Source organism: Sparus aurata, chromosome 21, assembly GCF_900880675.1.
Source record: "Sparus aurata chromosome 21, fSpaAur1.1, whole genome shotgun sequence".
In the NCBI taxonomy this organism is placed as follows: domain Eukaryota; kingdom Metazoa; phylum Chordata; class Actinopteri; order Spariformes; family Sparidae; genus Sparus; species Sparus aurata.
Genome location: NC_044207.1, coordinates 18170961 through 18196637, shown reverse-complemented (window position 1 = coordinate 18196637; position 25677 = coordinate 18170961). Strand labels below are relative to the sequence as shown.

Genomic DNA, 25677 nt, shown 5'->3' with positions numbered 1-25677 from the left:
TTTTAAAAAATCTTTTAAACAAAAATTCTTACATATTGCCCCTTTAACGTGTTAACAGTCTCACTGTGGGCATGTGAGTATGTTGATTTTGCATTTTAGTCACTGCGTCACTGCACATGGTGACATCCTTGAGGAGTCGCTACCGTGGCTTCAACTACAAAGATTGAATTTAACAAATAAAACAAGGCGACAGAGACTTCTCTGTACTTTTACAGTGAAGCTGGTTTCTTTTCAGAAACAGGATGAAATATTCTCACTGCACTGACAGATTTTCTTCAGGAGTAAACTACATACAGAAACGGCTCGAAGACACAGAGAGTTTTTTGCACCGTTAAGCAGTCGCAGAATTATCCCCAGTGCAGTTCTCAAGGTAGCGTGAAAAAAAAAAATAATAAAAAGAGCGCGACAGCAGAGAGGAGAAATGACAGGAAGGGAAGCAACAGTGGAGGGAGAGAGGGAGGAGACACTGTAGACAGAGATGAAGAGAACGAGATAGAAGGGGGGGAGAAGAGAGGACAGATAGAAAGAGGAGGTGAGAGGTGGAGGGGGGATGTTGCTGTTAAGGATGGGTGGAGGCTTTGTAAATCGGAGAGGCTGGAGGCGCATTTGAATTCAGGCTGTGTGTCCCCTGCGCTAGCCGAATGTTACCTGCTCTAGCATGGCAACAGAGAGAGAGGGAGAGCGGTGAGCTTCAGCTGCAGCCTCCACACACACAAACACGCACACACTCACACACACATGTGCATACACTGTCACAACAGGAGCGCAAGGAGTGACTCAGGTAAGCAGGAAAGCTCCTGATGAGAGAGGGAAACAGCGTGGTGGAGTGAGAGGAGGAGGAGCCACAGAGCTGCTGGGATCTTCTGAGGGGAGGAAGAAAAGAGGAATTGCACAGAACCTGAAAATCTCTGTATCAGGACTCCCAGGGTGGGCTTTACAAGGGAGGGATAGACGGGGATACGGGCAAGACGGATGTGGAGCGATCGGAGGGCTCTGATTGGATGAGTCCGACTAGACCAGAGAGCACTGAGGGACACACACACACACACACACACACACAGACAGAGAGAAGAAAATGACATTTAGTTTTTGTAGCGAGAGTGTTTGGGGGGTTTAATTCAAGGGGAGGCTGGAGGAGAGGTCTGTTTTTCGACACTGAGGTGGGGTAGTGGGAGGGCAAATAAACACAGGATGGCAGATGAACCACCTGTCCTTCTGAGATGAGATGAGGTGAGCACACACACACACACACACGCACACACACATACATCGAGAAGACATACACACCTCACACACTCATTGGATTCGGGACTGATTGGATCCCGGCTCCCCACAGAGCGCAGGACTTCGAAGAAGCAGTGAGACGTCTTTTTTATTTATTAACATTTTTTTGGAGTCATCTGAGGACCTAAATTAGAGAGCCACTGAAACCTCAGGTGGACCGAAGAAATACGATCCTTTTTCTTTTTTGCGGGGATCCCAAACTACCTGAAGAGCCGGCGATCAGGTGGATCACCTGTGCCATGAGGATCCTGGCCTGAGACGACCCACCACCCCGGAGGCTCTATCAGCCTGTCCCCTCTTCCTCCCCTAACTGGATGTCTTGATGTATTGCTGTGGGCTGGGACACTGGCGGAGAGTGCAGTCCACCTATGTAAGTGACCATCGCAGCATCACTCGCAGCATCTATCCTTGTGTTTTTGATCCCATAGCAACAGTGGAGTTGTGGCAGAGGGAGGGAAAGCGAGGGGTAGGGGGTGATACACAAGCCATGACACATCATTGCACATGGTCTCTTTTGCAAATAACCCTCAGAATTCATTCACAATTTTAGCTACCAGCAGCCGTGTGCGTGCCACTCTCACAACCTGTTATTCGCTGCTGAGGTGTTCTCCGCTGACTTCTTATTCAGGCTGCAGTTTATCAGGACAGACAGTGGCATTGTGAAACAGCTCTCCGTATTGATTCCAGCACAGGACTCCATGAAAACATGACCTAAACACCGGTAATCTGTGTTTTTCTCTGCGAAGGCAGCGGTTTGAGTTCATTGCCAAGCTGGTAAAATAAAAAAGGTTCGCGGAGCGGTGGTTGCGTTTAAGGCGATAAGGTGATTTTGAACGCACGACAGCTGCTCAGAAGAGCTGTTCTCCCCACATCATGTGTCCCGTCTGAGCTGTCTTCAAGGAGGAGGTGAGCGTGGGAGGACAGACAGGTGTAGTTATCTCATTACAGGCCAGGTTTGACTGTCCTCTCAATGACAGCAAGGAGCAGGGAGGACGGTCTCACACCTCTCCTCCACCTGTTCCTCCCTATTTCTTCTTGTCCTCCCACCAACTCTCTCTCCTTCTCTCCTTCCTCTGTTTACTGCTTCATCACCACAGCCATTGTAGATTTTTCTCTTCATGTGTCTCTAAAATCCTGCTGCAGCCGACCCTATAGAGTCCCAGAGCTGTGCATTGTGTGATGGCGCTGACTGCGGAGGACCTATCGCAACCACATCCCTACATGAAATAGGCTTACTGTCAGCCCCTTCAACGCTCAATAGGCTGTCAGCCCAGATTACCCACAATCTGTGTCGGTGCATGCAGCGAGTGTGCCCACCTCAACAACAAGCCGGGGGAGAAACTTACAGGATTGAAAAGCCACACACGGCTAAAAGCATCGACACATCAAGAAGCAGGACCTGATGGCCACATTCAGTGTCAGTGAGAGGGAAAAACCCTGAGCCCAGGAAGTGCACGTAAATGTGAGGAAAATCTACAACATGTGCTGCTTTCATGCACTCAGGCTTAAAAAAGCTTGTGGTGAGTGGTTAATGCCTGTCTGGCTAATGTTCATCACTCATCCGTTATTTTCACTCCATTCGCAGCAGCACGTTATATGTTGTGTTGCCGAATACACAGTTGCCTGGGAGATTTTCAAAAGATGGATCAGTCCAAGTCACAACTTTATTAAGACAGGGGTTCCCAGCCTGGCAGGTCGACGACCAAATTACACATTTGCTAATCTGCGATTCTGCCAATCACTGATTTATTAAAACTCTATAAAGCTTTACATTCAAATTTCAATTTTATGTCATGAGGCAACACCTGTGTTTATGTTCTGGTTAGGTTTAGGCACAAGAAATGCTTGGTTAGGGTTTGTAAAATATCATGTTTTGTCTTATAGGTCTGTTGGCACATGCATAGCTGGAAATTGTCCTCACAACTCATTGTAAATTGTTGGTTTTGGCTAGAAACTGTCTCCAAATCTCTGAAATATCAAATTTTTCTTTTCACTAACACAACTCCAAAATTGTTGCGACATCTTGTGAAAAACGCCCCCCTCACTCCCCCGGTTTTTGGCTGAAGTGGTCTTGAGCGGTCGTCTCTCACCTGGGAGCCATATCAGATAGATAGATAGATAGAATTACTTTAATGATCCTAGACTGGGAAATTATTTATATTTTATTATTTATAGCCAGGTGTCACACCACCATCTCCTGTCGGCTTATATGAATGTAGTCTGAACATCATACGCAACACGATAAAGAAATGTTGATTGATACAGTATGCATGAAACGTACAAGCGTATGTGTTGTTTCAAAAAAATTTGAATCGCCAACAATTTACACAGTTTGTGTTTATTTTACTGGATTTTTCTCTAATCTTTGCTTTTTCATTATGCAATCTTGGCTAGTTTTCTCTCATCATGTATCCAAAAACAAACAGTCTGAGGAGGGAACATCCCTCTGTGGTTGCAAGTAGACATAACTTTGATTCAAAGGATCATGAACCAAAAAGATGCACATCTAAATCAACATGTCAGCAGAACTCAGTCATCCACATTATATACACTTCCTCAAAGCAGAGAAGTTTCAGGTCAAATACATTCCGGTCGTTTGTTCCTGACCCTCTCCACTTATTTTGAAACTGTTGGAGGGAAAGTCTCTCGAATGATCACATCCACTTCTTAAATTTTTGCAATCCCAGTATAACATTTGATCATGAAACTGAGATTTCTTGTTGGGTTAGGGTTAGGGATTTTATATGTGTCCTCGTTTTATTTGCTCACAGGAAACCCACATAGCTCTGATCACACCATTACTTCTAGCGTTTTTTGGGGGCATCTCTGGTTGTGGTTCCACATCTCAACCTCCAGTTTTATTTCATGTGCAGGATGCAACACATTTTTTTTTTATACTGCAGAGGTAGTTTTGATTCCTTTCCTCCTCGTGGCCCGTTCCTGTTAAGGTTCCTGTCTATAAGGGCCGCGGATCCATACGGTGCCGAGGTGCTCATTGATTATCACGCTGAATCAAAATCTTGTGGATTCTGTAAACACGCTGCGAGCTGCAGTATTGACTCGTTTCCTCACTCAACACTCGCACTGCTATTTCCTACCTCTCCGGAGGCGATGGACTTGTAGATCACAGACAAGTAACTGTGTGGGACCCAAAAAGCTCTTCAGGACTGCTCAGCTTTCATTTATTTATTCTTAAAAATGCAGTTTAGACGAGTAGGGGGGTTCATTAATTGCTAATAAAGTTTTTAAAAAGATAAGTGGAGGCTGCTGCAATACTTGAATGAATTATTAATTGGCTGACTAGAAAATATTCATGACAGAATATATTTTCTGTTTTGAATATGGTCAGAAGATATGTTTTCTGGAAGTAATCCACCAAGTACAGCCTGTTATTTTCAATACACTTTCACTTAAAGGATCAGTCAAACATTGTAAGAAACTGAAACCACTTTCACATCTGTGTGTTGAGTATGGAGACGATTAGCCTAGCTTAGCATGAAGACTGACAGCAGGGGGAAACAGCTAGCCCGGCTCTCTCCAAAGTTCATTCATTCAACTACACAATTTATACAATTGACTAAATAACACAGCAGTATATTATAAAACTCAGCTTACATTTAGAGACTAGTCAATTAATTCCTGTCAAGCTACGAATTTCTCCACACAGAGAGCATGAGGGCGTAATTAGTGATAAGCCCTCTGTGTTAAAGAGCTTTGAGGGCTGTCTCTTTTACTAAAAACCTTTCTAAAACCAAAAACACCAGAGCCAAAGTGTAAGGAATGGATTAAACTGTGTGTTTATCTGCTCTAATGGGAGCTGCTAACATTAACAGGCCTGACTGATGGGTTACCTCCAGCAGTAACCCAGGTTCTATCATTAGTATTAGCATGGCATTAGCAACTTACAATGTGTGGGGTGACAGATTACATGAGAAAAAACATGTGAGGGAATGATACCAGTGTGTCAGTTAAACTAAGCATCGCGAGGACTAGATTTTGGAAACGATTTTGAAAACGATTTTAAAAACTTTTGAAACTTTAAGAGTGAAGCTAGCTGTTTCCTCCGTGTTTGCAGTTACACTAAACTTAGCTAATCATCCCTTGGCTCCAGTGCTGCACAGACCTTCCCATCATACTCTCAAGAAACAGTTGCACTGCACCTTTAAAAACATTGTGTCATGTATTTTGCAGTCGCCTAGCATGCTGTTTTTAGGACATTGTGAAGAGGCTCATGAAAAAAAGAAAAAAAAACTGAGTTTGGGATTTGGGATTGGCGGAGAGAGACATTCATCTGTAATACCATCAAGCTCTCATGCCGTCAATCCATCTCTTCCTCTCTCCGACCAATCACAGTCATGGAGCTCAGCGCCGTGATTACAGTCAAAAACATGCAGGAACAGAAACATAATCACAGGGTGATAAAATAGCAGATGTGCATGTCGTCTCTCTCATTCTCTCTTCTGTCTTTGTGTGAAATTAAGAGGCAGGTTGTGGAGAAATATTCCATATTCCACGAGAACCAATTCAGTGACTGACATCTTTGTTTGTTTAATCTCATGTTAGGGATCAGTAACCTGCCCTCCAATCTGTGTGGGCCCGCTGCGCCCTGACTGGCCCTCTCCAGTCGTCTGTCCTCCCTCCTCCACTTAACTCTCCCGCCATCCTCATGCGCTCGACATCCCTCCACCTTTCTCTCTCCGCTCTCCTACCTCTCTCCCTCCTCATCACCGAATTCCTCCCTTCCTGTATTTCCACTTCTCCCCCTCCATCCATCTCCCCTCCATCTCTCCGCTCCCAGATGTTAGGAGGGTAGGATTGGCCGTTTGCTGGCCCCAGCCTCCGGCATCATGGAGGAGGGGCATCAGCCAGATGTTTGGTTGCATATTCATACAGGTTTTATGAATCTGAGGAGAGCAGACAGCCACTGACAAGGAGAAGGAAGAGGAGGATTCAGGTGGACGACTGAAGGAACTTTTTTCTGCATGATCTATTTCTGCCTCTGACGGGTACTTCTGGAGTTATCCTATTTGTTCCTTTCTCCCACTCCTCCTCCTCCTCCTACTCCTCCTTCTTGAGTCATTTTTGGATCATGTTCAGCCGGGTGTGATTGGAGGGCGAAGCTCCAGGCAGATGTAAATCTGGTGAGGGTTGCTGGCACAGGAGGAAAACAGTAAAGGACCTCAAATGAAAAAGCCCGTCTCCATATCTGAGCGGGCTGTTGCTGAAGGTGGACTTGGATCCGCGTGTGTGCGCGAGGACGCTCAGTGTTTCGGGGGTCGGGCCTTTGGCCTCCCCGCCTGCAAGCCATGTCAAAAGGGCCCAAGAACAAAAATGTCTCCTGGGTGAGTACCACTGCCTCTGTGGCCGATCAGAGAGGGGGAGGAGTGGGAATGGATGGAAGGGGAGGGCTGTTTGTGGATTATCAGAGTTCAGTCTGAGTGCTTTTTCATTTATGTCAGCTTTATCTGCTTTTGAATTGGCTATCTTTGGCTGTAATTTCTTAAAACCAACGTTTCAGATATATTTTTAGTCATCTCATCAGACAGCAGTCTGGTGCTGCACTCACCCAAAGCACAGTTGCTCTGTTGTGGACCGAAGAAGAAGCATTTTTGGAGGTTTCTAGAGGGAGAGCAGATATCAGATAAAAACCATTGTCTCTGCTCTTTTGCACATCTGCCTTGACATGTCCAACAGCTGTGTGGTCAAAACTGTCCTGAAGCTCTCTGCACTCCTCTCCAGCCCGCTTTACAGTGCCATGCTCAGCCAGCTGAAAAATAAAAGAGCATGAACAAAAAAGAAAAAGGTGATGATTAGGCTCAAACCAATGAGTGTGAAATGGGAGGGGCTAACACACACTGACATTGCTCAACCGCAGTTTAATGAAAGAACTTTCTGGTTGCGTCTGCTTGCGAGCAATAATGACTTGTGGAGCCTTTTTTTAGGCCGGAGCAGATGTGTGGTTTCTAGCTGTGTGGACACAGTGGAGGGCAGAGTGGAAGGCCGAGGTCTGGAGCTTTGCCTGAAATTGTGCGTGCCATCCATCTCTGGCCCGGCAGCCCTGCCCTGCACTCCTGGCCCCAGCTTGACAGTACATACACATACACACACACACACACGCACACACACACACACACACACACACACACACACAGACGCACGCATACACACACACACACATAGTCACACACACACGTTCTGGTTGTAAGAAGCTTAGGGACAGATGTTTGTTTATGTACATGTGTACATGAACACGTTTGCTGTGAATGCATGGGGGGGGAGTGAGATGACTGATGGGTTTTTTATGGCGTTGTGTGAAAGAGGCTCTGTGAGCGCTGCAGTAGAAACTGGACCGTTCAGTGAATATGATTTTAATGTCTTTTAAGCAAAAATGATGGATCAAGTGTAGTGAAAGTTGTCCAAATCGTCCGACCCAATTTTGTCCAGTTTTGATTTCTTTATTAAACTCCAAAATCAAGTCAACAACCGTCGTCAACTAAACATTCCAGTTCAAAGTGCTACATGTTGGAGCTCTTCTGCTGCTCGTCCTGGTCAGGATGTTATAATCTCTCCTAACCTGTTACCTGATTATCAGTTAAATCCAACTTTCTTTAATTTGCAGTGTTACCTTTCTTGAGGATCAGTTTTTCAATTTCATACTGTGACAAAGCTTTGCTTATGCAGTGGTTAGGTTTAGGCACAAAAACAACTTGATTGGCAACTTTAAAAAAAAATCACGTTTTGGTTCAAAATATATATTTTGGTTTCACACTTCACCATGCTGAAACTCAGTCCCAAGCTGTGGTCACTGGCTTGGCAGCCTTTTCACCTGTGACTCCATCGCCATCCCCTCAACCTGCTGATGTGACAGTCAGGTCAGAAACATGTAAAGTGAACATGATTTTGCTGTTTTTACATCGTTTGCTTTATTTTACACTAAACTATCTTTGCACAACAACAGTGCGCCCTTGATGCCTTTACATTCTGTAATTATATTTGTGTCTACATACAATATCTATATGGGGCATCTGTGGCTCAGGGATAGAGGCAGTCTCTCGTTATCGGATGGTCGCTGGTTCGATTCCCCTGATCTGCATGTCAAAGTGTCCTTGGGCAAGATAGTGAATCCCAAAACTGGTATTGATGTGCTGGTCGGCACCTTGCATGGAAGCCAATGACATCAGTGAATGTATGTATGAATTACTTTGAGTCGCTTTGGACAAAAGCTTCTGCTAAATTTGAATGTAAATATAAACATGCACCTCATCCCTGCTGCCCTATATGTTTATTCTGCATACTCTGGCTTGACAGTAAACATCTTGATTCTTGATTCTTGATATGACACATACTGAAAAGGCCAGTACGGTGTGTATGACACGGACAAATGTGAACGACTGGGCTGGTTAAATCATTTTAAACAGGGATGTTTATGACAGAAAAAAAAGTTTGATCTCAATGTGACCATGATTTGTTATAGCAATATTATTATTAGGAATGCATCTTATGAATTTGTCCTCTGTCTTCAACTAAGGCACAAGCATTAGCCCTCAGCCATTAGTCCTCCTGCTCTGCTCTCTGCACCACGTACATTAGCACAGGACTGTTGCAACACAACACACGAACAATAATGGAGGTGCACAGAAAAAAAAAAAGTTTTTCTTTGATAAAGTGATTTTGGAGTTCTTGTCTGCCAAGTTCCATTGATTGGTTCTCAAATTCTAACCAATTCTAACCACAGTTTTCTGTTCTTGCACTGGAAACAAGATGAAGAATATTTTTCAGCAATCTCTACAAAGTTTGAGGTTCAGAAGTAAACATCCTTGGAGGATGCATGGCACTAAATGTACAGAGTGTAAGGATGGTTTAGCTCCATACGCGGCTTGTTTCAGCACCGCAGCAATGATCCGACCACCTTATGTAACAACTTCACAGCTGTGCTAAGAGAGAGTCAAAGTAAGCAGGGAGTCTGTTGGAGCGTTTTGTTGGCACTTGAGGAGAGCTGGCTCTCGCTGGAGGAGATTTGAAGTGTCATGGAGCAGATTTAGTAAAGCCCTGAGTCTGGTGCAATTCTGGGTCATGGTGTCACCACCTTCCATTTACAGCATCTTGTCTGTCTCTATCACAGCTGCTGTGATCACACAGTCTGACTTCTGATGGTGTCCACTCCAGCAGCAGAGGTATTGATGAGGACGTGTAGTGTACATCTACAGCCTGTATGTGTGTGTGTTGCAGTTCCAGATGTGTGTCTGACCCGGAGGTCAGTGTCACAGCTTCTTGCTCCACACCGTCACAGGACGTCCCAGCTGATGCCGGCCCTCCATGTTGCGTTTCCATTCTCAGTTATGTAACACTCTCATCTGTGTCCCTTGCCTCCCAAAGCTCTCCCTGGAGATTTTGGTACCTCACCGTATTGCCCATCTGCTGACATTTCCTGCCTGACTGTCTGGGTTACAGGCCACGGCGCCAAATGGACCGTGCAGCATTGCTTACCTTCAGGTGGAGGGAGTATTAAGATACCAACTAACCGCTCATTTGGATATTCATTGTAAGGCTCGAGTTGTACGTTTTTGAAAATATGATACATATTATTTAACCATATCGCCACTAGAGGTGGGAAAAAAATCGATATTGCAATATATTGTTGTGCTCTCTGTCGCAATAAATAATCGATATACTGACGGCAAATATCAATATTTTATTACAACACACATTATGGATTTACCCCATTGTCGCCGTCAGTACTTAATCTCTCCTGTCCTGTTTGTGGGGGCGCTAATCCCGTAAATGAGGGTAAAGTAGGCGTAAGCAGCGGCCGGTGAAGAAGACGAGTTAACAACAAAAGAAGAACAGGTGCAAGAATGGCGGAAAATACGAACAACGAAAAACAAATCAAAGACCCACCCGCAAGTTTCCACTCTAAAGTGTGGACCCACTTTGGCTTTTACGAGACAGATGACGGGAGAACACTGGTGCGGTCGTTATCGCCGTCGGGGGGGGGGGCGTTCAACCCTCCGTCCCCCGGGTCCTCGCCGTCAGCCGGGGGACCGACGGACGAACAGACGCTCATCACCGTCAGCCAGGGGGCGCTTTTTTTAACGAGAAGACCGCGGCAGCCCACTAACACCCGCTATAAAGCAGCTAACATTGAAAATTAGTATAGTGGCGCAGAGCCGCTGTTCCACCGTCTGGAGAGAACCCTGAGCTGCCTGGACACATTAAAGTGCATGAACATTAATAACATGTCTTATGTAAACCAGGACAATGCTTTCTGATACTGAAAAGTCAGTAGCAACTTGTTTTATGTAAACTTGGGCCCGTTTTAGTTTAACAATAGCTAAACAAGATAAGAATAACATAAAAATTAAATGAAATATTGGGCACATTTCAGTATGCAACCAATTATGTGCAGAGTTATGTTCACCCATCCAGTACCTGGGAAGTGGGAACATAAAAGTGCTTTGGGTCAACCTGGACACATCAAGGCATATTAAATGTATAGAAAATAAAATAAAATAAATGCAATAGATGCATAAGACGTTTTTCTTTTTCAGTCACATATTGTGATATATCGTTGATGAAATTTCTTGCAATATATCGAATATTGCAGATATCGTGTATCATGATATTATCATTATCGTGGGCCAAATATCGTCACAGTATCGAATCATGAGTTACCCCTATCGTCCCACCCCTAATCACCACGTAAAAAGACAAAACAAAATAGGAAAAGACTGATGATTTGGGATGGCGACCTACCCAACCAAAGTGTCAGCATTTGACTAGTTGGGAATAAGACTCAGAAATCTCTAGATCTTTAAAGGGGCACTACATAGTTTAGGAGAATGTATTCAAACTCAGAACTTAAATATTTATGAGTACAACACAAGCTCGAACCTGAATAAACAAGCTGTTCTCAGAGGAAAATGAGGTCCCCCAGAACACTGTTTGAAGCTAGAAAGGTGGCAGGGTCTACCACATACAAACAAAGTACAACAGTATGAAACTGTGTTGTCCTTTAAGGTCAGTTTGTTTATTCAGTTTAGTCACTCATGGAAAGGAAGAGTTTGTTTATTTAGTTTGTTTAACCATTTTTAAAAAACTAAGTCAAATAAAATCTTTCTCTTTTCTTCCCTAAAACCACATAGTGCACATTTAAAAACCCTATTTATTTTGTAGTCTCTCTAGGTCTGTCCCGACACAGAAGAGTTTTAAGAAAGATGTTTTACTCTATTTAAAACACATATTTCCACATGGCTCCATGTGTAGGCTGAGCCCCTCTGAAGGCAGCTCCATTGCAGTCTGAGGGTAAACTTGAGGATGCAAGAAGAAAAATCTGAGATGTGCTGAGCGCAGTGTGTGGCTCGTGCTTGACAAGTGGAGAGTTTTAAAGTAGTGACATAATGAAACTGAACTCGTGTGGCGAGGGAATATCACGGCTGAGAACCCGCGGAGGGTGAGGGTGCGTAGCGGCTCTGTCGGTGGTGTTGTGTGTTGTAAATCGGGCGCACAAAGGAATTATCTCGTGCTAGCTTTTTAATTTCATCTTTCTATTTTGGAGCCGGGCCATGATAATGCTCCCATTTGTGCAGCGCAAAACCGCAGGAAGTTGTTTGGACACACTACACACACACACACACACACATTAATCAGGCATCGTAGGCGCAGAGGACGGAGCCAACTCTGGTCAACAACCTAAATGAGACATCCCTCACTTTGCGTTATTGCGCGCGCATGGACGGTGCGGACGGTTTGGACACCTTCTTGGTTGGTTCGGTGTTTGAGGTCAGACTGAGCGGTGTGCGGCTCAACAGATGCAGCTCCGAGAAATAAGCCTTTAATACCCCCTAGGACTCGGGCGAGGGTAACTACACTCCACTCACAATACACTCTTAAGAGAAACCCCTCACGCCACTCATCCGCGTCTCCGGCGGTGCTCTCTGCGCGTCGCTGGTTTCTTGGGAAATATCTCAACTTTGCGGGCGGGAACGGCGTTTTTTTTTTCTCCCCCGCGTCTGACAGCATCCTCGGATATTCCCACCTGAGGTGAACTCCCATGGCATGCCCGTCCATGTCTCATGTCTCATTTACTGGAGCCAGGTGAGCGATAATTCGATCTGGTCGTCACAACCGTGGGATAACACGAGTGGAGCGCTTTAACAACCATGCCACCCAAGAAAAAGGTAAAAAAAAAAAAAACAACAACAACAACAACAACAACAAAACAACAACAATGTTCTTGTGTTTGTCATGCGTCTGTGTGTGTGTGTGTGTGTGTGTGTTCGTGCGCGCGCGCGTGTTTGTGTGCGTGATCATGTGTGTGCGCGCCGAACAGGAAGGGTAGGAGAATGCACCATCTGTTGCACCGGGCGTTAATCCTTGTGTGAGGCCTTTCCACATCACTGCACTCATAACACTGACACATTGCGCAGGGCCGGATAGAGATGCATTTCCACATGCATATACTGCATCTTGTCATGTGTCCAGTTCAAACACCACAAGCTTCAAAGAGAGTTGCATAACCACTGGCCTGCTGTGAAGATCTTATGGATTAAATCTCTTTTTTTGCCCTTTTCTCTCACACATGACTCCTGGACTTGCTCTGAACTCGGTGTGATATTGTGTTCGGGCTACAGGCGCTCAGAGAGTTTATTTATTCTGCTCTATTTTCACACACATGACAAGTTTTATATTGTGCAAAAGTTCTGAACCTGCATCACTTTCATCATTTGCCTGAAAAAAGCATATTACTAACAGTATTCCAATGTTACATCCACACTGCTGAGACTGAGAGAACTGATCTCTTTTACTGAGGGGACCTTTGTGCTTCTCATGTATTACATTCAAGTCACAGAGCGAGGCGAGGTTCTGTGAATGACACACACTGCTGCTCTGAAGGTATTTTCCAGAATCTTAGAAGACTATTCTATCCATCGGGATTAAAAGATAACTGAAGATGTGCACGAGATCTCATACTTATGGTGTATGACATTGAGGCATCTGGAATGTTCTACACATCAGGGGCTACAGAGGAGCCTGTCCTCCTCAGAGAAAAACAGCCACGTAAAGTATGTTGCAAAAAGAAGCACCTCAATATTAACCGTATTTAAATTTGCCGTTAAGCAGCGACTGTAGCAGCTATTACAGCTGTACAGGCAGAAGCAAGGAGAAGTAGTATAAAGAGCGTCAATTTCAGGTTGGACCTCAATTTAGGAGACTCAGTCCAGTGTAAGACCAGAGGTCAACGATACGTTTTGTTTTCAGATTGGTCACGTCATTTCCTGCATTCTGGTGACTACTTAAATAACCAAGAAAACACCTAACAGCAACTGAACTTGGGCCAGAATTGTCTTTCCAAAGGCGAACACAAGATCCTGACGTTTTTGTTAGCCTAACTATACAGTACACTGTCTGCATACGCTTGGTGTTACCCTACATAATGCTTAGTTTAGCAGGCTGGCGTTCACTAGCAAACCTAGTATTTTACCTGACATTAGACAGGTCCCTTTCAGGGTCCCTGGTGCTGGTGCAGTGCAGTAATTTCGAGACAGAAGATGCATCTGAAGTAGATCTCGTTGGTGAAATCTTTCAAATACCAGCCAATGAAGCAAACAGGGGCATGTCACAGGGTCAATGAGCGGGGGCCAGTTCCTTTGTGGTCCAGCCCCTAATCCATCCATGGCACCCAAACAAGGTGAACCAACATTTAAAAGTTTAACTTTTAGTTGTATTTGTTTACCATAATGCTATTTGGTACATATAATATTTTCATGCAGAGTGCTGACCACTCACTGCTTTTGTTTTTGGCTCCAGCAAGCAGCAATTCTCAATGAAAAGGCTCTAAAAACCCACCTTAGATTAGCTCCACAGGGCCAAACAGCAGAGTCAGTGACCGGTTGATAAACATAATGGAGCATTTGGCAGCTAAAGAGCCAGATATTTCCCTCAGGAGTTTACGGAGACAAGACACTAGAGTTAAAATGAGTAAATATCGGTGGTCAGAAACAAGACTCCAAATGACCAATAATGTTGCTCCATATCTGCTGGATGTGTAATTAAGCAACTACACATAGGGGAAAAGAGGAAGATCAAACTATGTAGGTGTTGGGTTTTTGGCTTGTTTGTTGCTGCCCAGAAATCAGCAAATGCAGGTTTAAGGATTCTTGAAACAGCAGTAAATGTCACACATATGTCAGGGGATTTGTTTTACAGAAGAACCAATCCTTGGCATGAATGTACTGTGAGACACAAACTGAAGCTTGAGGAAACCTCATGGTTTCTGGGTGGCCTACTGTCTTGGCTTTACAGTGTGGCTTGCACCTAGAATAGGAAAAGCCTCTTAGTAGCTGTTAGTGGGGCATTACATCCAGATACCTGCCCTCCTTCCAGGCAGGAAGTGGGGCAATAAGGCAGCAGAGCCGTCTGGAAGCTTCCACAAGAGTATTGGATACACCAGTTTTCTTTTTTTTTTTTTTTCATTTTCTCTTTCTTAATATTTTTCAAACTACAGAAGAATGACATAGATTAGAGTTCCAGTGAGAGCTGTGGTGAGGTAATTGCCTCAGCGCAATAAGTGAGAAATTATCATAGCAACATTTTTTAAAAAATTGTATTTCCATAATCCCCACACGCGCACACCCCTCCTCAGTAATCATGTTGCATCATAACGCTTTGCAATGCAGAGGGGCAGGGAGAGCTGCCTTCTATGTATGTAGAATAAATCTATCTATTACAGAAGCCGAGCAAGCTGGGGATTAAGTGGTATAGATAATAGCCTATTAATGCAGCTATTGTATCTCTATCTGATGACTGTCAGGGAGCCTGAGCACACGCAGTCCAAGCAGCCGCGCTGGCTGTCTGTGAGGAGTCTGCGTTTGTCACTCTCTCTCTCTCTCTCTCTCTCTCTCTCTCTCTAAATCCTGGATTGACGCATGCTATCTTAATCTCCTTACTCAGAGACAATCATGACACAGAGAGGGAGAGGGAAGAGCTCAAATACACATTGGGTTTTTTCCCCCTCTGTGATGATTTCTTTTCCAATTTAGTCTTTGGTGCTGTGATTTTCCTTTGAGGCAAATCTTTTTTTTTTCTTTTTTTTCTGCGTGATGTTCCTTCAAAGGTGCCGATATTCTGTAGCAGTAGTTAAATGCTGTGGATGAGAAGCTATTTACTGCAAAATGATATGAAAATTGTCTGTGATGTTAAAAAAAAATGAACGTAACTCTTGCATCATTACTTTGATATTCAGGGTAAGGCCTCAGCCCACACTAGGAGAAGCGAATCCAAAAATGAAGTGACTGTTCACTAAATCCTCGCTATAAACTCTGGATTTCCACTTATATCCAGGCGGCAGGCACAAAGCTATAAATAGACTGGATGGTGTTTTCTCTTTTATACCAGCCCTAAATGAAAACACAAAAGACAAAGTGTAAGAAGTGGATTGAACAATGTTGGACGCCAATGTAAGAACGTCCAGCTAACTACTTTACAGTGAAAACATTTAGATTTAGGGAAAACAAAAAAGACACATGAGGCAACATGACCTGAAATAGCATCAGATTCACCAAACCCATCGGTTCGTGATTGACGTCAAAGCCTTCTTTAGTTACATTAAAAGTGAAACATCTGCCTCTGTGTGGTTTGTGCAAGTCTGAGAGTAAACACAGGATTAACTAGTGATACATATCCATGTATTCTCTGTGGATAATGAACTGGTATAGGTCGGTGATGAAGTTTTGCCCCACCACATTCAGCTTTAGCCCACGGATGTATTACAGAGAATATTGATGCTGTGTTGGAGGCATGGCCCCGCTTATCCCAGTGAAAGTTGATAAATGGTGTATGAAGCCAAAAAAGTTCAACTTCCAAGGGCAAAGAATACTAATGAAATCTAGGAATGATAACAATAATAATACTAATAATAATAATAATAATAATAATAATAATACTAATAATAATAATAATAATAATAATAATAATAATGATGATGATGATGATGATGATGATGATGATAATAATAATAATAATAATGATAATACAATTAACCAGATCTTCCATTTAATTTTCTCTTTGCAGGGCTCATAAATCATAGACCTCCACCGGCTGAGTGGCTAACTTCTGTTTTAGCCCTCTGCTAACTTATATGTGGATGAAATTGTTTAATAGAATGGATTCTGAAACAAATCATTTAGCGGATGTTGTGACACTTATTTATCCACCTGTTTTACGGCCACTTCTTTCTGCTGTGTGATATTTAAAAGTCAGCTGTAATAAAATGCTGATCATACGGCTAAAGTTAGTTTAATGAGCTAGTTAGCGAGCCAGTTGTTATTTCAGCCAGCAAAATCCAAGGCCTTTGGCTAGAAATGAGAAGACTTCTTCTGTCTACTTAAAGTGTTGTTTGAAATATAGCTGATAATTGGGTGGTGCATTTGCCACAGTTATCATTGTAAACTGCATACTTTGTGTTAAGGTGAATGGAAAGCCTTACAGGGGTAGCTAAATTGACTAACTGGGCCAGGGCTTAGTCGTTTAAGTTAGTTAATTTGAAGCTCAATCCTAATGCACCTCCTGCCCCTATTGTTTAGCCCTACCCCTCTGCTTAGTGCTCTCAGGTCTAGGGGAAGGATGATGGGTTACTCCTGGGATAGATGGGTAGGGCGAAGTGTTCGGTCTACAGGGCCTTCCAAACAGAGGTTTTTCAGAAGCACTGTTCAAACCAAGGGCTATACTTTCTTATACAAAAAGCATAAAAGAAGTGCTAGCAGTATTCTGACGTTTTGGTAGCTAACTAGCTAGCTAGCTAATGTTACATCGTCATTCCTGATTGGCCTATAAAGCACCATGGTGTTTTTTATTTTGATGACTTGATTGAAAGCATGAAGTTGTGAATGAATTGCGAGCAGCCACGCTTTTCCACCTCCCTCAGATAAACAGCAAATGACATGATAATACCACAGTAACACAAGAGATAACACACGAGATGAAGGCGGCATATTGGAAATGTCCGCGTGTTTGTTTATGTTAACGCTACTGATGACATATGAGGGTCTTGAAGGGGTGTCCAATTTCATAGGGGGGAATTCAATAACTACCCCTTGTCCTGAGGCGCATGGGGGTAGAAAGAAGGGATAGGGGTGAAAACTGGAGATGGTACTGAGCCTAAGTAGCTTCCACTTTAAACTCTTCATTTAATTTGTAACCACAAACTGGTGACATCAGTTAAAATGACCAAACTCATATCATCATACTGTATAGACATAAATTACATTTAGTGTAGTCCACATTCGCTGCCACTCTTGATCTATAATTGGAGATCTAAAGGGCGGCGATGCAGCCTTTAAACTCCACAGACAGAGACTTGTGCCAAAGTAAAGGCGGCGGTGCCAGCCCAGCCATATCTGCTCTATGGTAGCATCAGGCGGAGGGCATGGAGCCAGTCTCCTTCAGACAGATGATGCAAAGCAGCTGATTAGACAGCGCTCGGAGAAAACTGGATTGGAAACACACGCTGCATGCAAATGTGGGCCGGTAATGAAGACGAGACAGAGTAGCAAAAGAAATCATTGCAGTATGCAGAATAACACATCAAAGTAAATGAACAGCAGCTAAATTGCGAGAGGAATGGTGTTATCAGATGCAATCTCACTGTTTGTCGGCAACAGAAAGACCCAAGACAGGAAAATATTTATAGGTGAAAATTTGTGAACACCTGGGCTCAGTGCCAGCTGCTCATTGGTGGGTTGACAGGAAATTAGTCACAATTAGATTAGTGACCTGCTCCACAGACAACAATGACCTGTGGTAAAGGGTGTTTGGGAAGCAGGCAGTGTTTTTGTCTTTTTTTTTATGCATGACTTTATGCATGATTTTTTATGAAGTTTATTCATTTAATGCCATGGAATGTTTCTGCAGATCAACAAAAGCACCCTGAGATATGAATAAACATATACAATTTTGATCTTTTCTCATAAAATGTATGAATTATGATTTTTAAGAGAATAACCTCAGCAGATGTGCTTTGAATGGTAACAGTAAGGCGACATTTTGGTTGTCACACTCTTATTCAGATCTACACTGACAACAGTCAAGCACCAGTAGTCATGACTGTGTTCGTAATAGGGAGAAATATCATAACACAGGCTGCTCTCTGATAGAGTTGTTTATCAGAGGACTTATTTTGTCATCCACAGTTTTAAGAAATCAAAGTTCTTTTTATTTGCCGCATGGGCAATGTAGAGTTGAATCTGTTTTCTGTACAGTACATCCCTGGGGGCATTTGTGCACACAGTAAACTGAATGTGTGTTTTCTGCCTGCCACCCTTCTCTTGAAAATCCTAAATTTGCTCGATGATACTGAATCGCTCATGTGAGGACTGAGTAACAATAAACCCACTATTGCCTTGTGGGAACACTGAACAAACAGATGAAACAGACAGAATGGGCACATCACTTAACAATAAAAACATGCAGATTTCCTGTGTTGTGGCAGTTTGGCCCCAGACAATAGCGGAGGATATTGCAGGTTTAAAATTCCTTTATTGTTGATTTCCTTCCTACGGAAGCGCATTGCATTCACTGGATAAATTAGACACCTTATCTCCTAATTATGAGAAAAGATCTCGTAATTACGAGATCAGGATCTGACCTAACCAGGTACGTTTTCAGGTGCCTGATAAAGTTTGACCTGGTCGATCCAGCATCCTTTATTTGGATTGCGCAGACGTTGCATTTAGTTTGGGCCTTGTGCAAAGTCTTTGTAGCCAAGAGTGATGACGAACAGCACAGCAGCTGTTGGCATGCTCCCCATGGGGTTGTTTTGAGCTGTGTTGTTGCGCAGCATACTGTACGTCATCATCTGTGGCTGCCACTGGTGAACCGGGAAAGATAGTGAATTGGAAGTAAAGTGAACAGTTTTCATGAATCCCAGATTGCGAGTCAAATCATGTCTTAAATCTCTGTGTGTGGCGACTCAAGACTTGAGGACCAGTTATCAAAACACTTTCATCAAGATGGGCGTGAGAATCACAGGGCGGTAGTCGTTAAGATGATGTCCAGCAGACTTTTTAGAGACAGGGACGATGGTGGCTGGTGGGAACAGTCTCCAGTGAGAGTGAGATGTTAATATCAAGAAGAACATCTGATAGCTGATCAACACGTGTTTCAAATTATTTTGAATTTCCAAACTTGGCTGAAATCATTACTGACTATTTCAGAAATCAGTTCAACCGCCCACTCCCACTCTTGATCTAGACTCGAGTGCTGTGAAACCCTCTCCCTCATCACGTCAACTCCGCACCGCTGCTTCCACGTTGATTCCCTTTTGCTTAAATTTCGTACTGATTCTGGATCATCTTGAGCTGTGTAAGAAAGATGCACGTACCATGCAGGGTGAGTAAGAGTCTGCTGCTGCGGTTTATTGTTAGATCATGTTGCTTTCTGTTCTGGTGTGTGTGTGTGTGTGTGTGTTTATTCATTAATTTGTGTGGCTGGCATGTAACCATCTTGAATGACACTTTACTGTTAATAAGTTTGACATCCTCGACTGTGGGAAGTACAGTAGCGGTGGCGTTGGACAGTGCCAAGTGAACTCAATTATTCTCTATGGAGATCTAACTGTCAGGTCAATAGCTCCTCCATGGATCTCCCATTGATTTTAACGTCCTGCTCAATTACTGTACGTGCCTTTAATCAGTCAATGAAGAGGATTTTCTTTCTTTCTTTTTTTTTTTTTTAATCTCTCTGAGGATTACAGCACACAATTCACAACATCAGTGGGAATCTTTTATGCTTAGGTGGCGTATTTCTCTCAATGGTTGCCATGGAAACCCCCACCCCCCACCCCTCATTTGTTGAGGCAGTGTGCAGCAGGATCTGGTATCTTCAGTGACACATGTGTATACTGTCTGCTGCAATAGATCATTTCCACTCGTGCCAAGCTTGGGATTTTATCAAGAGCCTCCTCTTGGTATGGAAAATGGATGAAGTCTTGAATTAAGAGACAAAGAATAGCGACCCAGTGTCTCTTCTGAACCATAGTCTTGTGGTTGGTTGGTTGGTTATGCGGTTCCATTACAGATATTTTTCCACTGTATGCTGTTTATCATGTTAAGAGAACACTTTCATCATTGTCAGAGCTTTCAAGTATTTATTGAATTCCATTTAAAGCACCAAATAATCCCACAAAAGGGCCACGTTAAAGCACAATTTCAGATCTGTGCAACATGGATCTTATTTTTTGGGGGGGGGAGTTTTGGCCTTCATGCCTGTTTGCAGTTGTTTCATTGTATTTACCAAATTGATAGCTGACACCCATGGATAATATTTAGGGTACATAGCTTTACAATGGAGACCAAGACAACCACCTGTCGAGATTAGGGACAAAACTGTACAGATTAAAAACCACTGTTTAACCGTATTAGATAAACCACTTCCTGTCGAAATCACAAATATAAGTGCATGTTCAGCATCCTTGAGTTTTTAGTTTCATGCTTCATCTTGGTTCGGTTTTGCAGCTCAACAATGCAGTAACGAATTCTAGATGGACCTTTTTAGTGCATTTTTCGATCTGGCTGTCAAATATCGAGGCGTGGATAAAATGGCTATTTGCAGAATGGGGTGTTGTCTGTCCCTAAATGTAAAACAGTGTCTATCTGTAAAATTAACTGTGAGGGCACCTATGTGTATTTGCAGTGACTTCTCATCTTCCTCGTCCTTGGAGCCTGCTTTTGTATGGAATCATACTGTTTGAATACACTTGCAGTGAAGCATAAATCTCACCTGTGTGCAGCTTTTTCCACTCGTTTTTTGAGTCTTTTGAACCACTTTAGAAGGACTCAGAACCCAGCTTATACAAGACACGAAGAGCTGAGTTTTAGGCTTCATTGTAAGTGTTTTTTAAATTGTGTGTTTTGGTTTTACAAGAGAAAAGAGTTCCAGAATGAGGACTTGCTGGTTTCGAGAAAGAGCAGTGCACAGCAGCCTCCCTGAGTTTTTCAGTGGGAAACTTCCTGGACTGTCAGACATGTAGTGGATAAGACGGCGTTGAGCTGAGACTGAACCGAATGAGTGTTTAAAAAGTGTTCTGCATCAAGGGTTCCAAAAGCATTCGATCATGGGCCTCTGCTTGTCTTCTCGTCACTGTCAGTATTTTGTGCTGCAGAATAATTTTTCTGGGGAAAGTATATCTATTTTTGTTTGCTCTGAAACTCACGTGGGGAACTTTACTTTGTCGTTCACAAATCAAACCTTCCTTTAATCAGGCCAATCCGTTGAGATTGGGATCTCATTTTCAAGAGAGAGATGTGTGCACATAAGTGTATTGATAAAACACAACTGTCATCTTTCTAGGTTAGAGACTTTATGTGTCAAAGTGAATTCAGTAAGATTAGTCTGTGTGAGTTTAGTGCTGCATTAGAAAACCTGTTTTCTCAGCTGAGAGCGGCAAACCTGAAGAAAAATGGAGAAACCACTTGAATTATCTCTAATGTAAATGTAAGCTGCATCTCAGCATTTCTTTAGAGACCCGTCCAGAGTTGGGTTCGTCCTCTGGGGTATCGCAGTGCTCCAGGTCAGCCAGCTGGCTCCTGGTGACTCCATGGCTCTGATTATTTCAGTTTAGGGATGGAGTCCATCTCCCCAATCAGACGCTCCTCTCCTAATGTACTCCCCTGGCATGTGTCGAAAGAGCTGTGTAAACGCTTTTGAGCGGGAAAGGAGTCACCTTCAGGTAGCGCACGAGAGAGCGTGGCTCCACTTGTTCACCCACCCTCCCCATCATCCTTGTCCTCCACCTTCCTTTGCCCACCTTCTAAACCACGTAATCACGTTAATGGGCTGGGCTGGCTCTCCAACAGTGAAGGGACCAGGGGAGGGAAGAGAAGGCGAGTGATATGAAGGAGGGATGAAATAAACAGTGATGTGATGGAGAATAAGAACATAAGTTATTCAGTTATTTAACATTCAGTTAATATCGTATATTATTATTCCAGTTAAAATAACATTGTCTTAACTGATGATTTTGTCTCTAAAATGTCAGAAAAAAAGATTTTTAAAAATACCAACAATAACTTTCCAGATCAGAAGGTGATGTATTCAAATATTCAAATTCAAGATATATAATCCTCCATTTGGGAAGCTAGAATAGAGAATATTTGTAATTAATTTTACTTGAGAAAAGATTGAAAACAACTGATTAATGATTTAAATGGTAACCAGTTATAATATTTTATTGTTGGACTAACTGATTAAGCTCTATTTAAAGGTGCAGTATGTAAGAATTGGCCATCTGTTGGCCAATTCTTATTTCAAAGAAATGAGGGACAGACCTACCATGCTAACTGCAGTTGCTATCTCTGCAACTCAATACACATACATCATTACATCAAAATTGTTATTCACATTCTGTTGAGAATTTTAGTGCATTTTTGAATGATTTCAACTAAAATTTGCACGTATTGCACTTTTAAAATACACATGGCTTCAGCCCAGAGTTTGGAAATAACGATAAAATCCTCACAAAACAGAAACATCATTATTTATTTTGAAGTATTAGCATTACTTAATACATGTACTCGTGAGAAATGCAGAGTTGCAGTTTCTACATATTTGATACACGGTGCCTTGACTGATGGCTCACATGAACAAGAATTAATTATTTATATCTGATTGACTTTTCCTTCTATTCAAGAGATTCAAATCAACTCAAATGTAATTTTTTCATGTCTTCCCTCCTCTCAGACAGTAACCACCACTAAGTCACTAGCAGTAGCGAGCTCAACATTGTTTAATAATTCAGCGGGGGCGTTTTGTACCATTGGCTGGGTGACATTGGCTTGCAGGAGAGGCGGGTGCTGTGCGAACAGATGTCTACACCAGCCGTGGGTAAACAAAGACCCATGCCTGGGCATAATTCTGCCCCAGGGAGATTTGCCTCCTCCTCCTCCTCCCTTATTCCCCGCTCGTCGTGTTGAATTCTCTGTCTTGACATTGTCTCGATTGCATCCGCCTGCTTCTGTGCAACTTATTCTATCCGCTAATTACCAACACTGTCCCACCTTGTTAATACGTGTGCCGTCTCCTCCTTCTGTTCCATTGTTTGAGGACTTATTTGCTTCCAAGGTTATCGTAGTTCTTTACTTTTTAAAATATTTTCTGAATTTGATTTTCCTTTTTTTTTTTCCTGATATGCATATTTAGGCCTACTGTTGCATGTTTAGATAAACAGCCTACAACTAAATGGGTGCAGTCAGAGTCCTTGTTGCATAACCCCACTCTTGTGTTGTCTAGCCAGCAATGTAAATAAGCGATACACTTGATTAATAAAGTGAATGTTTCTAGTTAACCCTCTCACCAAAAGTTGATTATTTTTCTTAATTGCAACTGGATCTTTGTGTTGGATGATAATCTGTAATGAGGAAACACCGCAAGATTCTATTTTCTAGAACAAATTCAATTGAAAATGTTGTTACAAAGATTGGTTATTAAGAAAAAACCCTGTTTTTCATTTTTCAGAATTTCGTTTCAGAAAAGTAAATTGATAGAGCAGAAGGTACACAGTATTGTCTTTGAGCATTCAAGTCCATTTAGCAGCTTTTACCTATTTAGCCATTTTAATGCAGGAGCCTGCCTCTTGATGTGCAAATGTTCCCCCGGACAGGTCTGGCCATGCAAGAGGAAACACAATTGCTGCCTTGATGATGTCAGTAGTCCAGGAAGCGTTACATCTGAGTCTTTCCAGGAGTCAGACAAGAAGATTGATACCACTCTCATGTTTGTGTGTACAGCCGGATTTGGGACATGGTTTGCTTAGCTGAGCTGACTGGAAACGAGGCGGGCGCTTCTCAAGGTCAAAAACACCCAAAGCAACACCTCTGAAACTCACTGATTGGATATGTTGTATCCCGTTTGTTATAACTGTACACGGACAGAAATGTTAAGACGACAGATGTGGTTTAGTTCATCTGCCGACATTGTCCAGGAGGATGCAGTCACCACCAAATGTCAAACCACTTAAATCAAAACAACAAATTGTCTGTTTTACATTTAAGTTTGTGTATACCTGCTACAGAATGTATGTCCCAAAGAAAATGAGTTTTGTGGGAACATCCTTTTAGAAGACAGAGTTGAAGAGGCTCAGCTACAGAAGAGTGCACTCAACTCTGTCATGCTTCACTAACGTTACCTGTTGTACTCTGAGGTCTTTCTGTTCCCGCACTGTAACTTATAACTCAGTGCTCCAGCACAGTGCATTTCAAACTGGGGGGAAGGGCCTGAAAAGGGTTGATCATTGATTGTTTATTTATTTTTTGCTTTTATTGTTTAAGTTTAACCTAAAAAATTACTCAGAGGAGATTCGTTAAGACAAAATCCTTTCTGGGAATCCCTGCTCCCGCACACATCCATATGAACATATTAGTAAGTTCATATACTGTACACTGGCACCTCTCTGATACAGTCAACAGAAATATTATTAAAAAACATAATAGTGGTTGAATCCACTGCTCTTTCTCTCCACATGTCCTTAAAGGGTAACTCCACCAATTTGACACACCAAAGTGTGTTTACAGTATAACTTCATAGGTGAAAGTGTGGTATAAAGCCTTGTGTTGATCCCGAGGAAGCTGCATGTAATCTGATAAACTGCCTCCAGTAGTTGCATTTTTGGGTAATGTAGGTGCTAGGTTTCGAAAAGGAAGAAGAATGCATGAGATGAAGATGGTTGTATGTCTGGCTCTGCTGTATTGATTTATGATCATTTGTTTTTAAGCTTTCATATAGGAGTGCAATGCTGGACCAGTGGACTGCTTTTACAAACCTGGCGCCTACATTACCCACTGTGCAATTTAGCTGCTGGGTGACATCACTGGAGGCAATTTATCAGATTGAACCCAGCTCCCTCTGGAGCCGCAAACAATGTTTTATTACTGTTTTACACATGCAGTAGGACTCCCCAAAACCTGTAAACACACTTTATTGTTTAAAATTGTCAGAGTTACCCTTGGTGTGCAAAACATTGCACACCAGATTGCTTCCAGTGTGTATGAAAAATAAAAATAAAAATCAGCACAAAGCAAGTTAATTATGAAAGTAAGTTACACATCACAGTGTGAACTTGGAATTGTAAAGCGCACATAATTGGCGCATTATGTAAAATATTGTGAATATTGTGGCCTCAGTTTCATTTCAGTATAGTACAAAACATCAATTTGAGAAACTTCGACCCACTCAAACTCGCCAAGGTCTCACAGGATCACTGTCTTGTTAAAATGCATCAGACTGAGCAGACTGTCGACGCCGAGAGAGCTGATTTGCGACTTTAGGATGCAAGTGTGTATCTTGAGTGCCAGATTGACGCAGAGGTGCCACCTCCTGGCTATGACACAGAGGGCATTAATTACC

The 25677-nt window shown here is 42.8% G+C and overlaps 1 protein-coding gene across 4 annotated transcripts in view; it reads left to right on the top strand.

The window, feature by feature from the left end:
- Positions 1-504: 504 nt before the first annotated feature.
- The window catches only part of cacnb2b (calcium channel, voltage-dependent, beta 2b), a 40041-nt gene continuing 14868 nt past the window's right edge, over positions 505-25677 (top strand). For 2 of the 4 annotated variants that reach the window (XM_030402490.1, XM_030402489.1), the window contains exon 1: positions 505-1654. In XM_030402490.1, coding sequence (XP_030258350.1) covers positions 1607-1654 — 48 coding nt within the window. In that variant the 5' untranslated portion in view covers positions 505-1606. Of the gene's footprint in view, positions 1655-6234; positions 6627-11724; positions 12462-25677 lie in introns of those variants that run through there. The other 2 variants (XM_030402491.1, XM_030402492.1) reach the window with 2 other exon arrangements.